This window comes from Tribolium castaneum, chromosome 4 (genome assembly GCF_031307605.1).
Source record: "Tribolium castaneum strain GA2 chromosome 4, icTriCast1.1, whole genome shotgun sequence".
Lineage (NCBI taxonomy): Eukaryota > Metazoa > Arthropoda > Insecta > Coleoptera > Tenebrionidae > Tribolium > Tribolium castaneum.
In genome coordinates, this window is record NC_087397.1 from 664,356 (window position 1) to 684,331 (window position 19,976).

A 19,976-nucleotide genomic window follows, 5' to 3' on the forward strand; every position below is an offset into this window, starting at 1 on the left:
ATAACTTTTAATAAAATAATATAAATCATATCAATCACTACTCTTTCGTCAAGCTTTCGTCACACTTTATTTTATTTTTTCGTTATCTTATTTAAACTTACAACCTCTTGCACGCTATCCGGTCTTTTTAAAAAATTCTCTCTTGACCACTTATAGATGATACAGTTACTTACCTGTTATACTCATTGACTAGCCTAAGTCTTGATGGGTAAAAACTAAAAAGTAGAGACGTAATTAGATCTTTAAAATAATTAGATTTTTTACACTTGATTTAATGCTGTGGTTTCAGAAAATAAAAAAATTGAACTTTAAATTTTTTATTGTCAAATAAATTCAATAAATCCTACATTATATTACATATTAAACACTTGATACAGCTGTGATTGCAAGTACATTTGATTCACATCCTATTCGACAAAGCAAAACGATTTTGATCCGAATTTTTTCATTACAGTCTGCATTAAATCTCTTGGTTGTAATACTCTATATAGTGCATTTTTTGCATTTGTGTGTAAAAGTCTCGACATTCTGTATAACAATATCGCAGTAAAAAGTAGGAATGTTTTTGGTTTTTATTGTTAAAGTGTTTAAACTTTCAATTATGTTTTGGTTTAGTTTAATATATTGTGAAGGTTTTCCATTTTGTATAGTTTTATTTAAACGACCTTTTATTTGTTTAAAATTTGTTTCATCAAAACCCTTGAAGACTATTTCATATAAATGGATGTACCGAGCTATTTCTCTTTGATTGACATTTAAAGCATCCCTTTTTAAAAGATTTGTGTCGTGTATAACTAAAGCATTTAACAAGTTTGCACAAACTATGGTGAAGAGTAAAATGAAAACCATGTAAATGGTTCTATTAAGTGGTTCGTCTTGTGACGGTTCCAATTGCAACTCTCCAACAAGCAAAACAAACATATTGTAAAATACCGTCACCAGTGTCGTCACAAAATCGTTCGTACTATTGTTTTCAGGTGAACTGTTAAATGTTGAATAATAAATGCCGGAAACTATAGCAAATAAAGGAACCATCAGGACTAAGACTTTAACACAATTACGCAAAACAACAAAAAATAATTCACCATAAATTGTGATTACCCGAGATAATAAGATAAACTTGAAAGCTGCAATTAAAAGTGGAATAAACAGAAGTTTTTTTGTAGTGCTGTTTTCGTATATAAGGGAAATTATTACAGAGATGATGACTGCGAGAGGAAGCAATATGTGATATAAATGCATTTTTATTATCACCCAATAGTTTTTAGATTCCTTCTGGGTTTTACAAAATTTCCAACACATTATTACACCATATGTTACATCAACACTACTAATCATTATCGCAGCAACTTTAAACAAATTGGTTAAATAGTTACAAGTTGGATTTATGAATGTGAGGGTAACAAACACTGCGATCTGAATAATGTATATGGCAAAGTGAATATAAAAACGATATTTAATTTTAAGCCACTTAAGAAGTAAGAAACACATTACCAATGGATGCAACAACAAATTTTTATATTTGTCGTCATAAATAAGAATTCGGAAATAGTCCATTTCGCTAATTGATGTACAGTTTTCTTCAGTACATAAATTGTCATATTTGAAAGTAATATTCGGTTCATAAGATGAGCTATTATCTATGTCAATGCATAAGTCAAAAAATTTTTCCACTTCACTTGGAACAATTGGATAAAATGGTATCTTTAGGGACAGTTCAAATAATAGATCATACAAACCAAGAGTCATGGTGTAGAAAGAAATTTTGCGGCCGTGATCATCTATGTAATTTTCGATATCGATTTTTTTCTCTTTAACTATTTTTTTTAATATTTTAAGACAACTTTGATAATCGTCGTTCTTCTTGTAATTTGTAATAAAATTAATAATAGCTTTACACACTGCTTTTTTCATTTTCTCGTCAAAAGGTCCTTCCATAAGTTCAAAGTCTTCGCCAGACTCGTTTTCTGCTTGTAATAATGCTTTCAGCAATTTATGCCATCCATGAAAACATGCTATTTGTAAAGGTGCCATGGTATACTCAGCATTTTTTGTCAAATCCGCTCCTTGTTTTACGAGAAATCTAGCAGCTTCTATTAAATTCTTACTACAACAATACTGTAGCAACGTTAGGTCGCTTGTTGGTGGACCTGGTATTTCACAACTGATTAAGGAAGGATCATCTTTAATACATTTAATAAATTCTTCTTCATTTTCGGCATCCAGCAACTTCTTGAGTTTGAGTTTGTTGATTTCAATGTCATCTGCCATGTCTCACTGTTTTTTTTTTTAAACCTAAAATACTCTTATAATAAAGCTATACATAATTAAACAAATCTTTTTTTATTGGTAATCTATTTAAACAACACTTGCCTTGTTATTAGTTCCTGGTCAGTCGGTTATTGATGTCACCAGTAATTAAATCTAAATCCACTTTTACTGATAGTGCAAAATAATAGTGACACATAATAATTTTAACTCAGAAATCTCAGAAATTTTATTATTTCTGTTCTTTATTTTTGCTAAAACCTTTTTTATACGGCATACGATTGATTAAAAACATTAAAAACATTAAAACATAACAAAAATTATAGCATTCTATCAGTCTATCGATTAGATAACTTTTTTTATTTGCCACCGTTATCACTATCAGTTTAGATTATTCTAGTTATCTAATTAGGACCTAATAACAGGCTACTTATTCAAAAATGAAGAAGAATGTAATTTGCACTTACCACCAAATATCGGTAACTTTTCCTTTTTTAAGAAGTTTGTTCAGGTCATTAGGTCGCAGAAATATATATATATATGTGTCAGCAATGGCATTGTATTTATTGGGTTGAGACAAATATTTTTATACTAACAAGAAAAAAATAAAAAACGTCAATATTATTTATGATTTTGCTTACAGAGGCCATTAGAAAATAATTATACAAAGCATATTTGCATTAAAATTTATATTTTTCAACAGGACATTTATGAAAAAAACTTAAGACAAGTCGTTAGATTTTTTTAAGAAACTGAAGCAATATTGGTTATTGGTTTCAGTGAGACATTCGTTATTTTTAGTATTGACTACTATTAAACAAAAATGTCTTTTCATTTATGACTCCAAAAATGACTTGCCTATACTTGGGTCAAATGAAAAAGTTAAAATCTGGACAACTTTACCTGGATCAGAGATTAAAAATAAATTGAAATTGTTAAACTCAGAAGATTATATTTTTTATTTTTAAAAATATTTATCCAATTTTTATAAAATTTGGCATGCAGTCGTTTTTTAAAATATCACTGTCATTTAACAGTGCAAATTATAAGGTTATAGAACTTTATTAAACGGGGCAATAAAGACTCCTTGACAAAAATTACTTCATAGCTGTGAAGCACGAATTAATTTCGCCTTGGTTTTGCTAGACATTAAAACATGCAGTTACTGCAGCAAAAATGTACAAATAGCTACAATTTGGAGCATCTTTTTTAAATCGTCCGATGCTACGGCAAGGCAACTGTACTCACCAAATTAAAGTAGATTCTCAATGTAACAATGTAACAATCTGGTAAAATTTTCGATTTTCAAAAATTAAGTTCCAAAAATTGTTTGAAAATATTTGACATAAAAATTCAAAAATTCGAATCTGATCCGATCGTCGCTAATTTCTCATATTTGTCATTTCCAAAATAAAAAAATTTGATTTTTTAAATACTTACTTCATATTTCATTTTCAATTAGTAGGTACATACTTGCAATGGTGGCCAGCTTTTTTAGCATAGAGGTTGTAAAACAAAATGTCTACTTCATATTTTTAAAGGAGAACCAGCGGAACCAATAGAATTGTGTGATTTAAACTCCAGATCAGTTTCTTATTAGATACCGGTAAAAGACTATGAGGTAAATGTTACCTTAGAGAAAATGGGTTAAAGCTTATATTCGTATCAAATTGCTAGTAGTACCTGCTTTGCAGAAGGGGCAACATCAATGGCACCTTTATATAGAAAGATGTAAGACTTAGGTATCAGTTTGGTTTTCAGACCAGTGAAATTGTCTTGTGAGAACACACTCTTATAACGCGGTAAGTAGTATTTTTATATTGTTTTTTTGATGTACATTTAAGGCCAAAAATCTAAATGTAAAAATTTATTTCATTGACAAAATTGCAGATGTGCTCATTATTTTTTCTTTAATAGAATTAGTATTTTTAAGTAGGTATAAGTGTTTTTTGATTTTTTATAGTTGGCTGGTCGTTAGTTTCATGTTTTTCTAATTTTTATGTTCTTATGAATCAATATTAAATAATTTAATTATTTACTAAAATTCTGTTACGCCAAGAACTTTAATTATCGCATTTTTTAGGCCTCGTTGTATGAAAAATTAATCGCCCTTAATTTGATGATTATTGAAAGAATGCTTGTTATGGGTTAGTTTTTTATGCAACTGGGTCTTGATGTAACACTCTTGATTAAATTTCATATAATCTTTAGGTTTATGTCAAAAATGGATATTAAAACTTTTTTCATGGATTCTGCCAATCGAAAGGCATTTCTGGATTTCTTTGAAAACACAACTCAGCATAAAACTATTCAAGATCTAATCCATAATCTCGAAAGCGTCGAAAATCTCAAAGGTCCTGAAAGACAATCTAGAATGGACAATTTATTTCAAAGGCTTGGTGAATACTACGTAGAGTACCAGGCAAAAAAGTAAGTGTTTTTTTATTCAATTAAAGACTGATTATGAAATAATAAGGAAAATTTTATAATAAAATAATTTATAAATATTTCGGCAGCCCCAAAAAAATAATATTGTAGTAAATGAGCTTTCCGTAACAAAATTATCCGGTAACTGTGCAAGATACTTGAAGAACAACCATTTTTTAAAACATTATATTGAACACAACGCAACATTTATCGCAGTGATAGTTAATATTTTTTTGATCAAATTTTGGGATCTTTTATGAACATAATAATAATAATAATAATAATAGTAATAATAATCTCCTACTTGCGAAAGGTCAAAATAGAAGAAAAAGGTGTATACCACATTGTGAAAAACCTACTGCTGTAAGTTTAGCGTCTTTCTTAAGACAAACCACTAACAGTTTTTAAGTAATTATAATTTTATTAATAATGCTATGTTATGCTGTTAACATAAAATTTCAACAGCGCATTTGAATTTTTTGGAGTGAAAAATGAATCACAAATTGAGAGTTTCTGTAAAATTTTTGCTCAACCATTCCCTAACAAGCTGTATGGTAATACTAACAAATGATTTATTACATGCTATAGGACTGACGTGACGACAAATACAACACAAGAAGGCGTGGCACAAAAAAATTGCACCACACTATGAAAAACCTGTTATAAATTTAGCATCTTTCTTCAAGTCAAACCAATGAAGTTTTTCTCCATAGCATGTACCAAAATGTATAAAAATCCATTTCTTTTCATGGGATGAAAAGAATCACTACAGTTTTTGATTATTATTTTTTCTTAACTATGTGTACTAATGCTGTTAATACAAATCTGTATCTATAATTTTGTACATTTTACGTAAATTCATTCATATTTGTTACAAATGGCATCCTATACGACAGGCAACATTAAATTATATTCATCTTTTCTACTCGACAGATTTGGTTTGTACGTATTCGTTAATAATAATATATTCCCATAATTTATTATGAGTTTTTTATTTCTATGCATAGATTTCACTTCCTCTCATCCACGCTCTCCCTGAAAAAAATTCTGAAACTCTTGGAAAGTATTAATTAATCACATTTGTAAACATCATTCGATAACTGACTAGAGTTTCGACAAAACATTTGATTATGTTTAACTCAAAAACAAAAAGACACTATAGATACCAACTTCTACTAACAATAATTATTATATGTATTATTAATAAAATGTTTCCAAGAAAATAGGAAGATATAGGAAATTGGCAGCAAATTTAATATTAGAAAGTCTACTCATAAAAAAGTCACTTTCATTGTATTATGTATAATTTACACTTTATTTTATGTACCAATTAATAATAATTATTATTATTCGAACCTACACATTTTGCACAACAATTTAATTATTAAGAACAAATGTGCAAAGTAAGTTTATTATACATATTCTAAAATGACTAAGCTGTTTGTCATCTGGGCATACAAGATAAGAATTTGTTTTAATCATTCTTTAATGTTTATATCCTAAATGATATGCCAAAGGTAAGTCGCCGTTATGCAATGACTCGATGAAATTGTACTTATTTTATGCAACTGTACAAAATGATTTGTAAAATAAAAGAAATTGCAGTATTGTAGGCAATAGAAATTATATGTTGAATAATTTTATCTTTTCTTTTAAACACCAGGTCATGCGAATGAGTAACATTATTGTATTTAGTGAGCTGCATGTTTAAATTATTCTTGTATGCAGATTAACAATATAATCGTCCATAATCTGCATTACAAAAGTTTTTGGTATATACCAGTTTGAAAAAAAAATGAAATCGGAATCAGAAATTAAGTAAACTTGTAACGATTGAAAATTTATTCCAATTTTGTATTGTAACAAACAGTTAACAAAAGTTTATTCGTGACTATTTTAAACATTTAAATATTTGTCTTAAATTGTCGCAAATAAAAATACAAAAAACTTCTTGTATTATTCCTTTATTCCCTTATTGTATGCACAACAGCTATCAAATTTACATAAGTTCTTCCGTAGTGCTGCACACATCATCCTCAGCAGGTAAGTTATCACCCATTAACTTGATCAGTTCGTCAAGAGGACAAAAGCTGGTACAACCAGGAATTACCAACAGTTTGGGATTCGTTTGCTTGTAGTCCTGGTAGTACAACTAGAATCAAAAACAACTTGTAACAACATCCTAATCTAATTTAAAACCACAATTACCTTTAAACCAAATTCTCCATCGATGTTGTGAATCTCGAAAAACACAGTGGCCCCGAATGGAGGCACATGTCTGTAAAACACACCCAAAGTCCTCAACATGGTTGCAACATTCCACTCATGTGCAGAATACAGAAAGATTTTTCTTTTTTCCGGTAAAGTCCCATTTTGCTTCGCCAAACTATCCTGTATGATTTTTCTCAGCAAAAACCCTGCAAAAATTCAATTTATTCAGACTTTAAAAAATTAACAAATTAGGCACTAACCGGCAGATAATTTTTTAAGGTCAGGGGTAGCTGTGGACAATTCGTAGTCAACAGCTGAAGCGTCTTCCAAGACTTGGGGGTAAACCTCTGATGCCCATTGTGGCAATTTCAACCCGAAATCCTCCTAATAATTATCCAGAAAATAAAAACTTAACTCAAAAATTTACACTAGAACTCACTTCACATTTGAGGGTGAAATAAATATTAGCTGCGTCCTTTGGTGTTATGATGTCCATTCCGGAATATCGGCTAAGTTTGGCATATAGGTCCGTGTAAACGGCTAGAATTTTTTGGGCTTCATCGGACAAAACGTAACTGTAATATTTGCTAATGTAGTTAGGGCAGTAACCACTAGCTACACTGATTAAATTCCCTCCTTGTTCGATATTAAATGGTACTGGTTGCCACCCTAAACCTAGCTCGAAGGTTTCGCCCCAAAGAGGCGGAAAAAGGGACGCTAGGACCAACTGTAGGGACATTTTAGTCCTTTTCACGTTTGTGGAAAGGGCGTAAACAACATCAGGGCTGTACTGCTCCGGAATGAAATCTGCATAAGTCCTTCGCAAGTATTTTCCAATACTGTATTCAGTCTTTTTCCCTTTCTGTAATTTTAAATTAGACAAACGCTACTTGGATTAAATTACATACAGTGGTCAGTTGGCTGTAACCGAACGGTTCGTAAGTTGCTTCAGTGTAGAGATCATTGGGGAAAAGACTTGCTTTGTCAGGTGTTCGGTCACCGTGTCTAAACAACTAATTGATTGTTTTACGCAAAAATTTTTCGCTTAAAATGATTACTTACCACGTGGAGTAACACCAAAGTCTCGTGTTTTTTCCCTACAAGTTCAGCCAGATTTGCCAAACTCGTAGCTGAAAAAAACACGAGAGACAGGAAGAATCGAACAAAGTTCATGGTACAGACTGACAAACGGCTCAAGTTCCTACGGGTATATAAGGCGAAATTTTGAAAATCTCTTTATGACGCTATTTGCCTAATTATATTTGCAAATAGTAAGTTTATCGGTTTACAGCTCGTATCAATTTAATTACCGGGGCAGCTTACGGCATTAATTATCAAACAAAAAATACTTAAAGCTATTGTTCAAAGCTTTTGGCTTAATGCATGTTTGGCTACGTTTAGGCGGTTTATCAGAATTAAATGTTGTAAAATAAAACACATTACCAACAACTTAAACTGTGATTATTTGCAAATATTGTGTAATATTAACGAATTAATTATGCCACAATAAAAGGATGTGCTCTCGAATTTTGTCTCTAGTTTTACTCAAAATGAGTTTACTCTTCATTTCCGCATTTGTCACTCTTGCAGCTGTTGCTTCAGCCAATTCGACTGAAACAACAGTGCAAAAGGAAGACAACTTAGTTTTGCTCCATGTGGTAAGTTTTAACCAAATCACCGAGAATTCGCATTTAGGCAAAAATTTAGTTGTTCCGACATGGTAATCGATCACCTGATAAAATGAGCATCTATCCTAGTGACCCTTACAAGACGGAACAATACACACCTTTCGGTTACAGCCAATTGACTCTTGTAAGTCTATTTTATAGTTTTTTTTTGTCAATTGTATAATTTTTAATCACAGAAAGGGAAACAAACAGAGTATGGAATTGGGAAATATCTCCGAGAGACTTATGGCGATTTTATCCCCAGACAGTACACTCCAGATGTGGTTTACGCAGTTTCGACAAATTTTAAAAGGACTAAAATGTCCTTACAGTTAGTCCTGTCCTCACTTTTTCCACCGCTTCCAAGCGAGTTGGTTATGCCCACTTTAGAGTGGCAGCCAATTCCGTTCAACATACAGCCCGGCCAAGGCTTTTTGGGCGTTGCTTCCTCCTATTGTGCCAATTATATGAACGCATATTACAAATTTTTATTGTCACAGGAAGGCCAAGAAATTCGGACCGAGTACAAAAATTTATACAACGGCTTAAGCAAAAATGCTGGTTTCACCGTAAGAACTCCGAGAGACGTAGCTGGGATTTATTTCGCTCTCAAAAGTGAAGTAAGTTAAAAAATAACTTTTGTTCTTTCTTTATTGTTCGTTAGGAAGACTATGGCCTCAAGTTGCCAGGATGGACCGAAGGACTTTACCCCGAAATTTTGGAAGAAGCAGCTTCTGTTGATTACGAAGTCGCCACTGCAAATCCCACCTTGAGAAAATTATCTGCTGGGTTTTTGCTCAAAAAAATAATACAAGACAGCGTGGCCAAGCAAAACGGTTCATTGCCGGAGGAAAGGAGGATTTTCCTGTACTCGGCACATGAATACAACGTTGCTACCATGCTGAGAACTTTGAATGTTTTTCACAGACATGTGCCACCGTTTGGGGCAACCATTTTTTTCGAAATTCATGATATTAATGGCAAATTTGGGTTAAAAGTAACAGAGTGATTAAAAATTGGCAAAATTTAATTTTCTGGTTTATAGCTGTACTACCAGGATTACACTAAAGGTGCCCCCACACTTTTGACCATTCCCGGCTGTTCCAGCTTTTGTGAGCTTGGTCAACTGTACGAGTTGATGCAAGAAAATTTACCGGGGGAGGAGGATGTGTGTTCTCCAGGAGGTGAAGTGATGTAAAAATAAATTGTTATATCACTTAATAAAGATTTGGATAATGCAAAAACCGTTGTTTTATTTCAATTATAGGGAAAATAATAACACTAGATTATTTTTTTAAATATTTTTATTGTATTAAGTGTGAGCCCATTGCGGTTTTTATTTACAGAAGCTCTCCCGAGTAATTGCAGACGTCGGCTTCAGTCGGAAAATTCTCAGACATCAGCTCTACCACTTTGTCAAGATCGCAAAAACTTGAACAGCCAGGTATAGTAAGCAGTCTGGGTGTTTCCTGGCTATAATCCTGGTAGAATAGCTGAAATAATTTTTTTAGAATTGCGCTGATTTTCGTAAATTTGCCACACCTTTAAGCCATAAGTCCCATCAATGTTGTGAATTTCGAAGAAAATCGTAGCTCCATAGGGTGGTACGTGTGAGTAGAACACCTCCAAGGCTCTTAACATTACTCCAACACTGTAATCATGTGCCGAGTACAAGAAAATCTTGCGATCTTCTGATAAAGTCCCATCTCGTTTGGCCAAACTGTCGTCAATTATTTTTTTAAGTAAACGCCCTAAAAATTAATTTTACCAAACTGTCCGAAACATTGTAACTAAACCTGTGGACAATCGTTTTAAGCCAGTTGTCGCGGTGGCAAATTCGATATAAACTGAAGACGCCTTTTCCAAAACTTCTGGAAAAATATCCAAAGTCCATGCAGGCAGCTCGAGTCCAAAATCTTTCTAATTGAAATACAATTACGTGATTACGATCACAACGCTTATCTAATCATACTTCACTTTCGAGTGTTTCGTAAATATCGAAAATTTCTTCAGGTAAGGCAATATCTTTTCCCGTGAAATTTGATACTTGCTGGTAAAGACCTTGATAATTTTTCAACACTTCTTGGGCTTCTTTTGACAAAATGTATCTGTAATACTGCTGGAGGTAGGTCGTACAGTACATGGCGGGAACTCGTATTAGGTCAATTCCGTCGTCAATTTCGTAAGGCACTGGCTGCCAGTTTAAACCAGGGGAGAAGACGTCCGACTCAAGTGGCGGAAACAGTCCTGCCAGGACTAATTCAAGCGACATTTTAGTCCTTTTAAAGTCGGTGGAAATTGCGTAAGCAACGCCCGGTCCATACTGTTCGGGGATGAAATCACCGTATGTTTGTCGAATGTATTGCCCGATTCCAAACTCGGTTTTCTTTCCTTTCTATTGCATAAATAATTGTTGGATTGTCCAATGCATGAAAATACTTACGGTGGTCAATTGACTGTAACCAAATGGTTCAAAAGTGTCGTTAATGTGGGGATCAGTTGGAAACTGGCTGAATTTATCAGGCGTTCGGTTCCCATGTCTGAATAGCTAATTTTTTGTGAGATTTTAAAATGACTAAGAAATGTTTTACCACATGTAGGAGAACCAAAGTGTCTGAACTTGTAGGAGCAAAGTCTGGAATTTTTGCAGGTAAGGCGGCCGTAAAAATCGCAAGTAGAAACAATACCAACTTCATGGTTTTGGCTGACTAAGTGAAAACAATGCGAAAATTTTTATCTTAAGATTTTATCAATCATTCGACGGTAGCATTGCTTCTGCATCGGCAAACGCACGTCATAAATGTTTAAACTTGAACTTGATGAAACAACACGTTGTTATCTGATTAAGTACACACGCAAATCATTTTATTTCCCCTACTTGCATATATCTTTATTAATAAAATAACACTTCCTAAAACATTTAATATATTCGTAAACAATAATTATTCCTCATCACTGGACTGCGACGCATAAGCCAATTGCTCATTCCACCAGTCCCTAATCTCATGCATGGCGTTTGAAGCTTTGGGCACAGTCGTTTTATTATTAAACACCTCCCTGGGCATTCGATTAGCTTCGTTGGTTTCATTAACATGGGGGAGATTCTTGCTTACGACTGAAATTTTTTTCAGTAGATTTTTTAATAAATAGTGTTACAAATACCAGTTGGTCGATTATTCTTCTTTTTGGTGGCAACTCGTTCTTTTTCAGTCCGTGCCGCAGGATCGGACAAAGTCGGTGCTAAATATTTCCGGCCTGAACTGCTCCCAATACTGTCGGAACGCGGAAGCGTGACAAGTTTTTGCTTCCTAGGTTCAGTTTCCTTAACTTCAGTTTCAGCTTCTTGGTCTTGAGCCCCGTTTTTGGTCTCTTCTGTTGTTTCAGGCATGGTTATAACTTCGTTGGTTGCGCGTAATCCAGCTATTAGACTGTTTTGTTGCTTCTGAAAACCGTTATTAAATTCGGACGTAACCCAAGTTTAAATTTACATTAGTGGATCTGATTTTTTTGAGGCAGCCTTCAAGCCATGTCCTTATGGTTTGTTTTGCAACTTCTTCTTCTATAATGTATTCGAATTCTTCGCGAGCTAGTAATTCTTCGAGTTGGAGGGCTTTTCGGATGTCAACTGACCTGTACGACAACATACTAAAAATCGCAGTTGATTGATTAAATTAATTAGAAATTGGAATCATACTTGATAACGTCGTGAAACGTAACATCTTCCCCATTGTGTAAGCGCTCCAGTTCGTAACACATGTGCTTAAATAAAAGCCTGTCTTTTTGTGGATCTACTTCCAATCTGCCTTTTAGCAGCCGTAGAATAAATTTGACCTAAAGTTTGTCTCAAATAATTATTTTAACAATTTTGCCATTTTTACCCGTCGTACTGGTATAACACCTCTTTGATGAATATCAACAATATTCCAAGTGTTTTGGAAGTTCCGAATATCAGCGTACGACAGTAAAGCGTCTTCTTCGTTTGAATAAAATAAAGAAAAGTTCTCCATGATAATAGCTACAGAACGTCGTTATTTACAACTCAATGCCACTCCTTGTTGCTTACCCACTAACAAATTGAGCACAATGTAGGTAATAATCACGTAAAAAGTACAGAAATAAATCAAAGACCCAGTAAAATTGCCACAATCCGTCTGCCAGTAATTATCAGCTGGGGTACAATACGGGGGTTGAATCATACAATCATGCATTATCTTATTCCAGTCTTCCCCAGTAACGATTCTAAATAACATTGCAACCCCTGTTACAGGTGATTCGAAATTAGCTCTCCTAGAATTATTTTTTAAAAACGATTTTCTTTTCAAACTTGATTATTTAAACCTCCCAATTCCCTCCCCGTATTTCACCGTTCCAAAAATAATAGTCCCTGCCAAAGCGTAGAAAAACACAAGCAGAAACATTCCAAAAATAATGAAGAAACTTTTGCAAACTGAAACACCGACCGTAAGCATCAACATTTTAAGAGTGGCGTGTTTCCCAGTTATGGTGAAAAATCGTAAAATTACGACCATGAAACCAACAAAATACGTCAAATCGTTCTGGAAATCAATGATTTATTGGCGTAAATTGCAAATTTTGAGAATACTTTAAACATTATGTGGAAGAAAATCCAAATTACTCCCATAACTGTGACGAAAAGGTCGTATCTGTTTCTCCTCGACTGTAAATAGCCTCTCGGGGTGAAAGCTATATTTTTCATGACAACTTCGACCAAGAACAACAACGTACATATCATTCCGACAGTTGCAAGGATGTCTGTGTGGTCGTCTTCCTTATTCCACTACAATTAACGGAATAGAAGTAGCAAAATTAAAAATTAATTAGTACCGTGACCGCCAGTAGGGCACTATTGATCAAAACCATCATGGCTATGTAGCGTTTAAACTTAATATTTTGGGTGATATCATAGATGAAAGCTCTGAATTTTTTCCCGTCTGGTCTTGGTGGCAGGTGCAACGGTTGGGCGATTTTTAGTCGCTTTTTCAAATCGCACCACCTCCTCTGATCTACAGTTAGCAAAGCTGTGCCTTTATTTTCGGAATAATTTGCAATAACTACGCCCACAAAAAGTGTCAAACCAATCATGCAGCCCAGAAATATGTAAACATGAATGTAAATAGCGTGGGCCTAAAATATTTCTTAAATTATGTAATTTTTTAATAAAGGACGTACGGGTCCTAGGGCTTTAATTAGCACGTCTCTAACGTCCAGCCATCCTTTAAACGACAAAACTTCGAATAGAGTCAACATCGCGTCCCCAATATTATCAAAATTGAAACGTCGTGGGTTTGCCCTAACAACTTTTAATCAAAAATAATTAAATAAAAGTGGTAATTTTTACCAAACTCGGGGTACAAGAATCGAGGGGTACGTTTCGTTTTCGCCCGGTATTAGCTTCATTTTCGTTACGAAAACTCTCCGGAAAAAAACCCCAACACAGTCCTTCCTTTGCGTAATGCTGGGGTCATTACACCGTGCTAATTTACCACCGTAAAGCTGGACCCCGTAACTTGCAAAAATAAACATCAAAAGTACCAAAAGTGTTGATACTAAGAGAATCTCCTTGAAGCCGCGGCAAAGCTCATAAACCACTTTCCTCATGTGTGGTACTAGAGTGAAAATTCGTAACGGACGCAAACAACGGAGGATCATCAAAAGTTGGGCCCCTGAGTTAGGTGGGACCCTTTTTGGCATCCAGCAGAGAAAAACTAGACTCACCTTAAATGCATTTCCTTAATTTTAATCAAAAGTTTAGTGTTTTATTACAAGGTAGATGAAAACGTCCAATAACGCAGCCACGTCTTTCACGTAGGCTTTGGGTGTGAAGAAAAGCCCGTCGGCTAGGATTTTTAGCGCTAGTTCTATGCTCATGAAAATAACGAAACAATATTCGGCGATTTGGAGACTGACATTTTCCATGACGCGATAGTACGGTGTTTCGAACATCATGGAGAGACACGACAGTGTCGTCATTGTTATCATGACCCAGTCCAGATAAGTCACCAAACCCAAAAAATTGCTACAAGTTTGAGTTTGAGGAAAAATTTCTTGACTGCTTTGTGACTCACTGGAGACTTTTGTATTTCACTTTGCGCTCTTTGCCAGTCAAGGGGTCCTTCAAGCGGGCGTCATACCTGGCATACACAATCAACTGGCAGAATTTCCTGAACCTGCTTTCCCGCGGGACTGCAAATAAGGGTGTGTCGAAAAACGGGTGGTTTTCCCTCAAATCTTCCTCTCGTTGGTTTCTCCGCATTTCCGCTTGTTGTCGCTTGGCTTGCAGTAATTTAATGTCAAGATCGTGCGGTCGTGCCCGGTTTGAAGTCACTCGATTCACTCCAATATCACCGTTTTCCATTAAATGTTCGTAGGTTTGTTTTAGTTTGATGGAACCGCTGCGAACACTTCGCCGAATTGATCGTGAACCAAATCTGTAACATTTAACAGTTTCGTACACTGATTTTAAAGAAGGGTTTGAAAATTTTGAGTTCCAAAAAGTGTGTTTTGGAATTTTGTTGCCAATTAGACGCCACTCACTTCTTCAGATCAATACGTAACTGTTTCATACTGTTAACAGTGCCTTGAGGCTTGAGAGGGCCTTTAGTGCCCGGAACTGGAATCATGGACGAGTCACCCAACATTAATCTTTGATTATTTGAATCACTACAATAATAAAATAACGAAACATTTTTATTATTAACGAAATCCATTACTTGATAATGAACGAGACTGAAGTTTTTTTCAGTTTAATATTCTCGACCCGGACTTTTGGCAAATTGTTCAAAACTTTGAGTGGCTTTTGCTTCCGATAAATAATTTTAGAATCGTAAGTCTCTTCGCTTAGTTTCTTGATGCCACCTTCCGAATTTTCGTCTTCTTCCGTCTCGTACACAAACTGTCGCATGAAACTTTCCCTCACTTTGGGCAAATTGAAATCAGATGGTACTTTATGTAGCGTCACCATTAAGGGACTATCGGGGAATTTCTCAAAAATCCGTAAACGAAAAGGCAACGTTTCTTTAATTTCAGCGCTCTGTTCCCGATATTTGAGCTGTTTTAGTTTCTTAATGTCTTCGTCCAACTCCAAATTGTCCAGAATGACTGCTACGAACAAACTTAACACGATCTACAATTCTGTGTTATTTTTAATCCACGATTTGTTGCTTAAATACCAGAGTGACGAACAGGTGGTACAAAATAAAGTAAACTGCGACTAGAGGTGCAAGCATTGACCGTGTCCGCAACATTGTCTCGTCCATGACTTCGACCCAAGCTTCCTGGGTCAGAATCTGGAACATGGACATGAACGCTTCGGCAAAGGTTTCAAATTTCGTAAAATCCAAAAAACAGAACAGTTGCATTGAAATACTGGACGAAATGATCAACAAACACATGGTGAATATAATCAAGCTTCCTAGTTTTTTCCCAGGCCCAAAAATCTTGTAGACAAAGTCTTCCAAAAGAGGCGACGCTTTGATCAACCGCACAACTCTCAAAACTTGGAAGTAGGTGAACACACTCATGTAGAACACAGGAATGACGTGAATAGTCGTCCCCACGACTAGGAGAAGTTCAAATTTGTGGATCGAATGTTTCCAGTAACTCCTCCAACCGAGGCACCAAATCTTGAAAATTGTCTCCAAGTCCAGGAGAATTGTAAAACCGACCTCCATGTAGTAGTATTTTTCGTAGAAAACTTCCCTTGGTCTTTCGTCATGTTTGAAGCGCATTGTAGCCGTGACTATCCCATTTGCGAGAATCACCCCCATTACGATTAGCCGGAAATGGGGGGATTGTAAAATCGTGTGGCAAAATTGGGGGGCAAGGCCCCCATGCTTGTTTTCGTCAAGTGTTACAAGCTTCCACCCTCTGTCATCACCAATCAAAATCTAAAACTCGTTTAATTACAAAGAATAATTAATAAAGTATGAACAAACTTGTGACGCTGTACTGTTTTGAATGTGCCCCCTAACGCCCCACATTTGCTGAAACTGGACTCTGATTTCGTTGAACGTTTCCGTGATCACAGCAATGAAAACGTTCTTGACTAACCAAGCCAGGAAAAAAATCATTGTGCTGAAGTAAAACACAGCTCGCCATCCGGGCAGAGAATCTATGGCTCTGTACATGATAAAGACCCAGCCTTCTTGCGAGGCTGCTTGGTACACAGTGAAAAAACTTGTAACTGAAACTTGAAGTTCATGAAATGGTCAAAGTTGTGGTTTCGTTACCAAATTCGTCAAAACCATTGAACCCGATTATGTAACGGGATAAACCTTCTAGTTTCATACATTTCATGCCTTCTGGGCATTGGTAGCCCGAGGTGGGGTCCAAAGAACAGAAAGTGTCAGGAATGGCAAGGCTATTGATAGTAATGTGTCTGAAATAAGCAGCTAAGTTATTTTACCACACATTAATAGCACGGATGTACTTTAAGTCGGTATGGTTGAGAACGCAGTGATTTTTGAGTTCTCCGAAAAACTGGACTCCGAGAAGACCATACAAGGACATAAAAAATAGGAAAAATAAGGTCACGTTGTAAATCTGTTGACTCGAGCGCCTGAAAAAAGCCAGTGATTTGTGGAATCAGTCACAAATCTCTTACTTGAAAATTTGGTTGATTCTCGATTTTGGCATCGAAAACTTCAAGAAAACGCGCAGAAATCGTATCATAATCAAAGGCCGAGGCGCTCTTAAAATAGATAAGTAACTGAAACGTGGCACCGTCCCCATGATTTCAAAAACTTGCAAAATTACTGAAATCCATAGAAAAAAAACCATACTGGCATCAAACTGACACCAGTGGTCCTTCAAGTAGGGTTTTTCGCCCTAGAAAATTAATAAGGAAGTGAAAAGTCAAATAATTGTGTGAAACGCTACTTTCAAAATGCCTCTTATGTGCATTTTCGCCACCATTTCCGAGGTGAATAAAATAGTGACGACGATATCGACTTCGAAAGTTATGCCTTGCATTGGCGGTATTCTCTCGAAGGTTTTGGGAGTGTTGCAGCTTACAGAAGCCAGGCTTAGTAAAGCACAAGTGCGCATAAGTCTCCGTACCCATCTCTGTAATTATTGAATCTTAGAAAAAATTGTATTTTTTTGTACAAAGCTAGGCGAAGCTCTGTTCCGGTTTTTGGTGTATTTTGTAATGGTGTATGTCAGAGTGTACCTACGTCTAAATAAAAAATAATTTTCATGCGTCCATACTAGAGAATTTCTCGTTGAACTAAATAAAGCGCCAATAAAAACACCAAGTCAAAATTATAAAAATTTATTAAATAAAAGTTTTACAACACCACGACACCTAAAATACCTTGTTGACCCATTCGATATCAGCGCTCTCATTGAACGCCTCATCTGGACCATAGTCAGCCAAAACAGGCTCCCCTTTCAAGCTCTGTTTTCTCCCCAACATCATATTGAACAAATAATAACTAAACCATAATTACCATAATTGTTAAAATATTGGGTTTGTGGCCATTTAATAAATTCCGGTGGCGTCAGTGGTCAAACACACCATTTTGCGCAAAGTTTTTGTTACATTTGTCGACCTTTCAAGCTCAGGGATGCTGCTTGAACTGAATCTGGAGCCCCGCTCTGATTCAAAAATCAATATCTTCTACCAATAGAAAAGTAGGGGAATTGGGAGAGCAAGTATTGGGAATGTGGGGAATTTAAGGACTCGACGTTTTATCAGGCAAGGAGCTTTTCTATTGGTGCGTTTCAAAAGTGATAAGGCGAACATATAAAAAGTAGTTATCTGAACACAGTTGACGCAAACTTTGGTTATTCATCGGAAGGTAGCGCCAGTTGTGTTATATTCGACGTTTCGTCTAACAGCTTGGCAACTTCGATTATTCGCCTCATTGGTAGGCAATAAGGCATTTAAAATAAACAAAATAGAAGGCTCTTCTAAAATCTAAGAAGTTTGAAAAGAAATTATAAACACCCTGTAGTTATTCAGATTAATCAAACTTAATTAATAAGATAATAAGTCTACCAAGACGTACAGCCACGATCAAAAAGAAGGAACCAAAAAAAATTAGTCATACTACATCATCAAGAAACCAACGTTTCTATTTTTTTATTAATTTTTAAAACTAAAGATGTAAAAATAATTTAGTTGAACTCAGAATAGTCGATTTAGATCATACACAAAATTTTAAAGCTCTATAGTTATACTAGGAGTTTAGAAATTTCTAATGTAGGCCCTAAAAGAATCACGCTTCCAAAATTAGCTACAATAGAAACATGTTTTTTTAATAAATCATTATATTTTTTGCTTTTTTGAATGTAACTTTAACACAATGAAGTTTTTAAGTTAAATTGTTACTGGCCGATTTTGCATAGTTTTTGAAATAATTTGTTTTTTTTTCACGAAAACGCATTAAAAAATAAAAACTGAAAATGCTAGAAAAACAGGACTTTCAACATTTTAAAGAAGTTCAAACCACTTAAACGAAAGCTCACTGCAATCAAACAGATAAAAATATGTAATAAAAATAAAGTACAATGAATATGTATGGCTACTGCCAATAAACATTTAGCTGGAAAGCCTTGTATGTACGGTATCCATTTAGAGAAAACGTGATTCTCGTGTGTCTTATACAATACTTGATGAAATAACCTAAATGCAATCGGTTCGTCAAGATCATTATCTATTTTTGTCCTCTTGATTTATACGACACGAAGCAACTTGTCGTGTAATAGCTTTGAAACAATTAACAGTTTTAACGGATTTATTACACGAAAACCCACATTTCGTCATTACAAAGGCGTTAAAGTAAATTTCGCGGTCGAGTGCTTTAATCAAGCGAAGATTTGAGGACTTGAGACGTTAATTTGTCCTATTCAAATAATCCCCTCCCTTTGTCCTTCGATATCAAAACTCCTGCCCTTATGGCTCTATTTTTTTAATACAATAGATTAGGTATTCATTAACAATGGAATAACAAGACCCATCTGGTTATTAATAAATTCTATGAATAGCTAATTGTATTTTGATATGCGGAGCTAAACGTCTGAAGGATTTTGAAACTGGCAGTTAATTCTAATAAACAGTGATTGTTCCTGAAATAGTGTTCGGGGTTGGCACTTGATTTCAAGACTGTGTCTTTCCCAAGCTTGTGTCACATTCATTATTAAGTGGGTTTGCTATATTAGGAAACACCCTTTATTTGTGGCTACTTGTTTCCTACCATCTTGAGAAAGAATTTATATAAACTACAAAGTTTCTAAGATTAGTATTAGTGTCAGAACTTGTTTTAGTTTACAATGCGATTATCCCGACATTCGCTTAAAGGCAAGGACGGCGCAGTAAATGAAAAGTGAAATTATAAGACAGTGAGTTTGCCAAGTTTTGTGCCAATATTTCGGATATAA

At 35.0% G+C, this 19,976-nt stretch overlaps 4 protein-coding genes, 1 long non-coding RNA gene and 1 other non-coding gene across 6 annotated transcripts; 2 read left to right on the top strand and 4 right to left on the bottom strand.

Annotated features, from left to right (window-relative positions):
• Positions 1-301: 301 nt before the first annotated feature.
• On the bottom strand, positions 302-3,933 carry LOC103312195 (uncharacterized). The gene is made up of 2 exons (XR_010333927.1): positions 2,374-3,933; positions 302-2,295 (listed from the first exon to the last, which is right to left on the bottom strand). It is a non-coding gene; the product is annotated as an uncharacterized LOC103312195 (transcript).
• Positions 3,934-3,938: 5 nt separating this feature from the next.
• Positions 3,939-5,676, top strand: LOC103312194 (uncharacterized). Its single transcript, XR_511329.3, has 3 exons — positions 3,939-4,070; positions 4,480-4,698; positions 5,284-5,676. It is a non-coding gene; the product is annotated as an uncharacterized LOC103312194 (long non-coding RNA).
• Positions 5,677-6,643: 967 nt separating this feature from the next.
• Positions 6,644-8,114, bottom strand: LOC661496 (venom acid phosphatase Acph-1). Its single transcript, XM_967651.4, has 6 exons — positions 7,969-8,114; positions 7,815-7,919; positions 7,346-7,768; positions 7,167-7,290; positions 6,904-7,112; positions 6,644-6,847 (listed from the first exon to the last, which is right to left on the bottom strand). The coding sequence occupies exons 1-6, from the start codon at positions 8,077-8,079 to the stop codon at positions 6,695-6,697; spliced, it is 1,125 nt and encodes a 374-aa protein (XP_972744.1). The 5' UTR covers positions 8,080-8,114; the 3' UTR covers positions 6,644-6,694.
• Positions 8,115-8,413: 299 nt separating this feature from the next.
• On the top strand, positions 8,414-9,817 carry LOC661455 (venom acid phosphatase Acph-1). Its single transcript, XM_967610.4, has 5 exons — positions 8,414-8,564; positions 8,614-8,718; positions 8,771-9,193; positions 9,238-9,570; positions 9,619-9,817. The coding sequence occupies exons 1-5, from the start codon at positions 8,421-8,423 to the stop codon at positions 9,769-9,771; spliced, it is 1,158 nt and encodes a 385-aa protein (XP_972703.3). The 5' UTR covers positions 8,414-8,420; the 3' UTR covers positions 9,772-9,817.
• Positions 9,818-9,859: 42 nt separating this feature from the next.
• On the bottom strand, positions 9,860-11,325 carry LOC661412 (venom acid phosphatase Acph-1). Its single transcript, XM_967570.3, has 6 exons — positions 11,165-11,325; positions 11,017-11,121; positions 10,546-10,968; positions 10,370-10,493; positions 10,116-10,324; positions 9,860-10,066 (listed from the first exon to the last, which is right to left on the bottom strand). The coding sequence occupies exons 1-6, from the start codon at positions 11,267-11,269 to the stop codon at positions 9,914-9,916; spliced, it is 1,119 nt and encodes a 372-aa protein (XP_972663.2). The 5' UTR covers positions 11,270-11,325; the 3' UTR covers positions 9,860-9,913.
• Positions 11,326-11,433: 108 nt separating this feature from the next.
• na (narrow abdomen) lies at positions 11,434-18,200 on the bottom strand. The gene is made up of 22 exons (XM_008192230.3): positions 17,908-18,200; positions 17,472-17,657; positions 17,197-17,420; positions 17,023-17,151; positions 16,823-16,971; positions 16,529-16,776; positions 15,764-16,480; positions 15,305-15,717; positions 15,129-15,254; positions 14,660-15,022; positions 14,358-14,610; positions 13,933-14,309; positions 13,764-13,884; positions 13,419-13,718; positions 13,177-13,371; positions 12,912-13,129; positions 12,637-12,860; positions 12,452-12,588; positions 12,268-12,404; positions 12,062-12,218; positions 11,736-12,015; positions 11,434-11,688 (listed from the first exon to the last, which is right to left on the bottom strand). Exons 1-22 carry the CDS (start codon positions 18,010-18,012, stop codon positions 11,516-11,518), a joined length of 5,232 nt encoding a protein of 1,743 aa, XP_008190452.1. The 5' UTR covers positions 18,013-18,200; the 3' UTR covers positions 11,434-11,515.
• Positions 18,201-19,976: the final 1,776 nt, after the last annotated feature.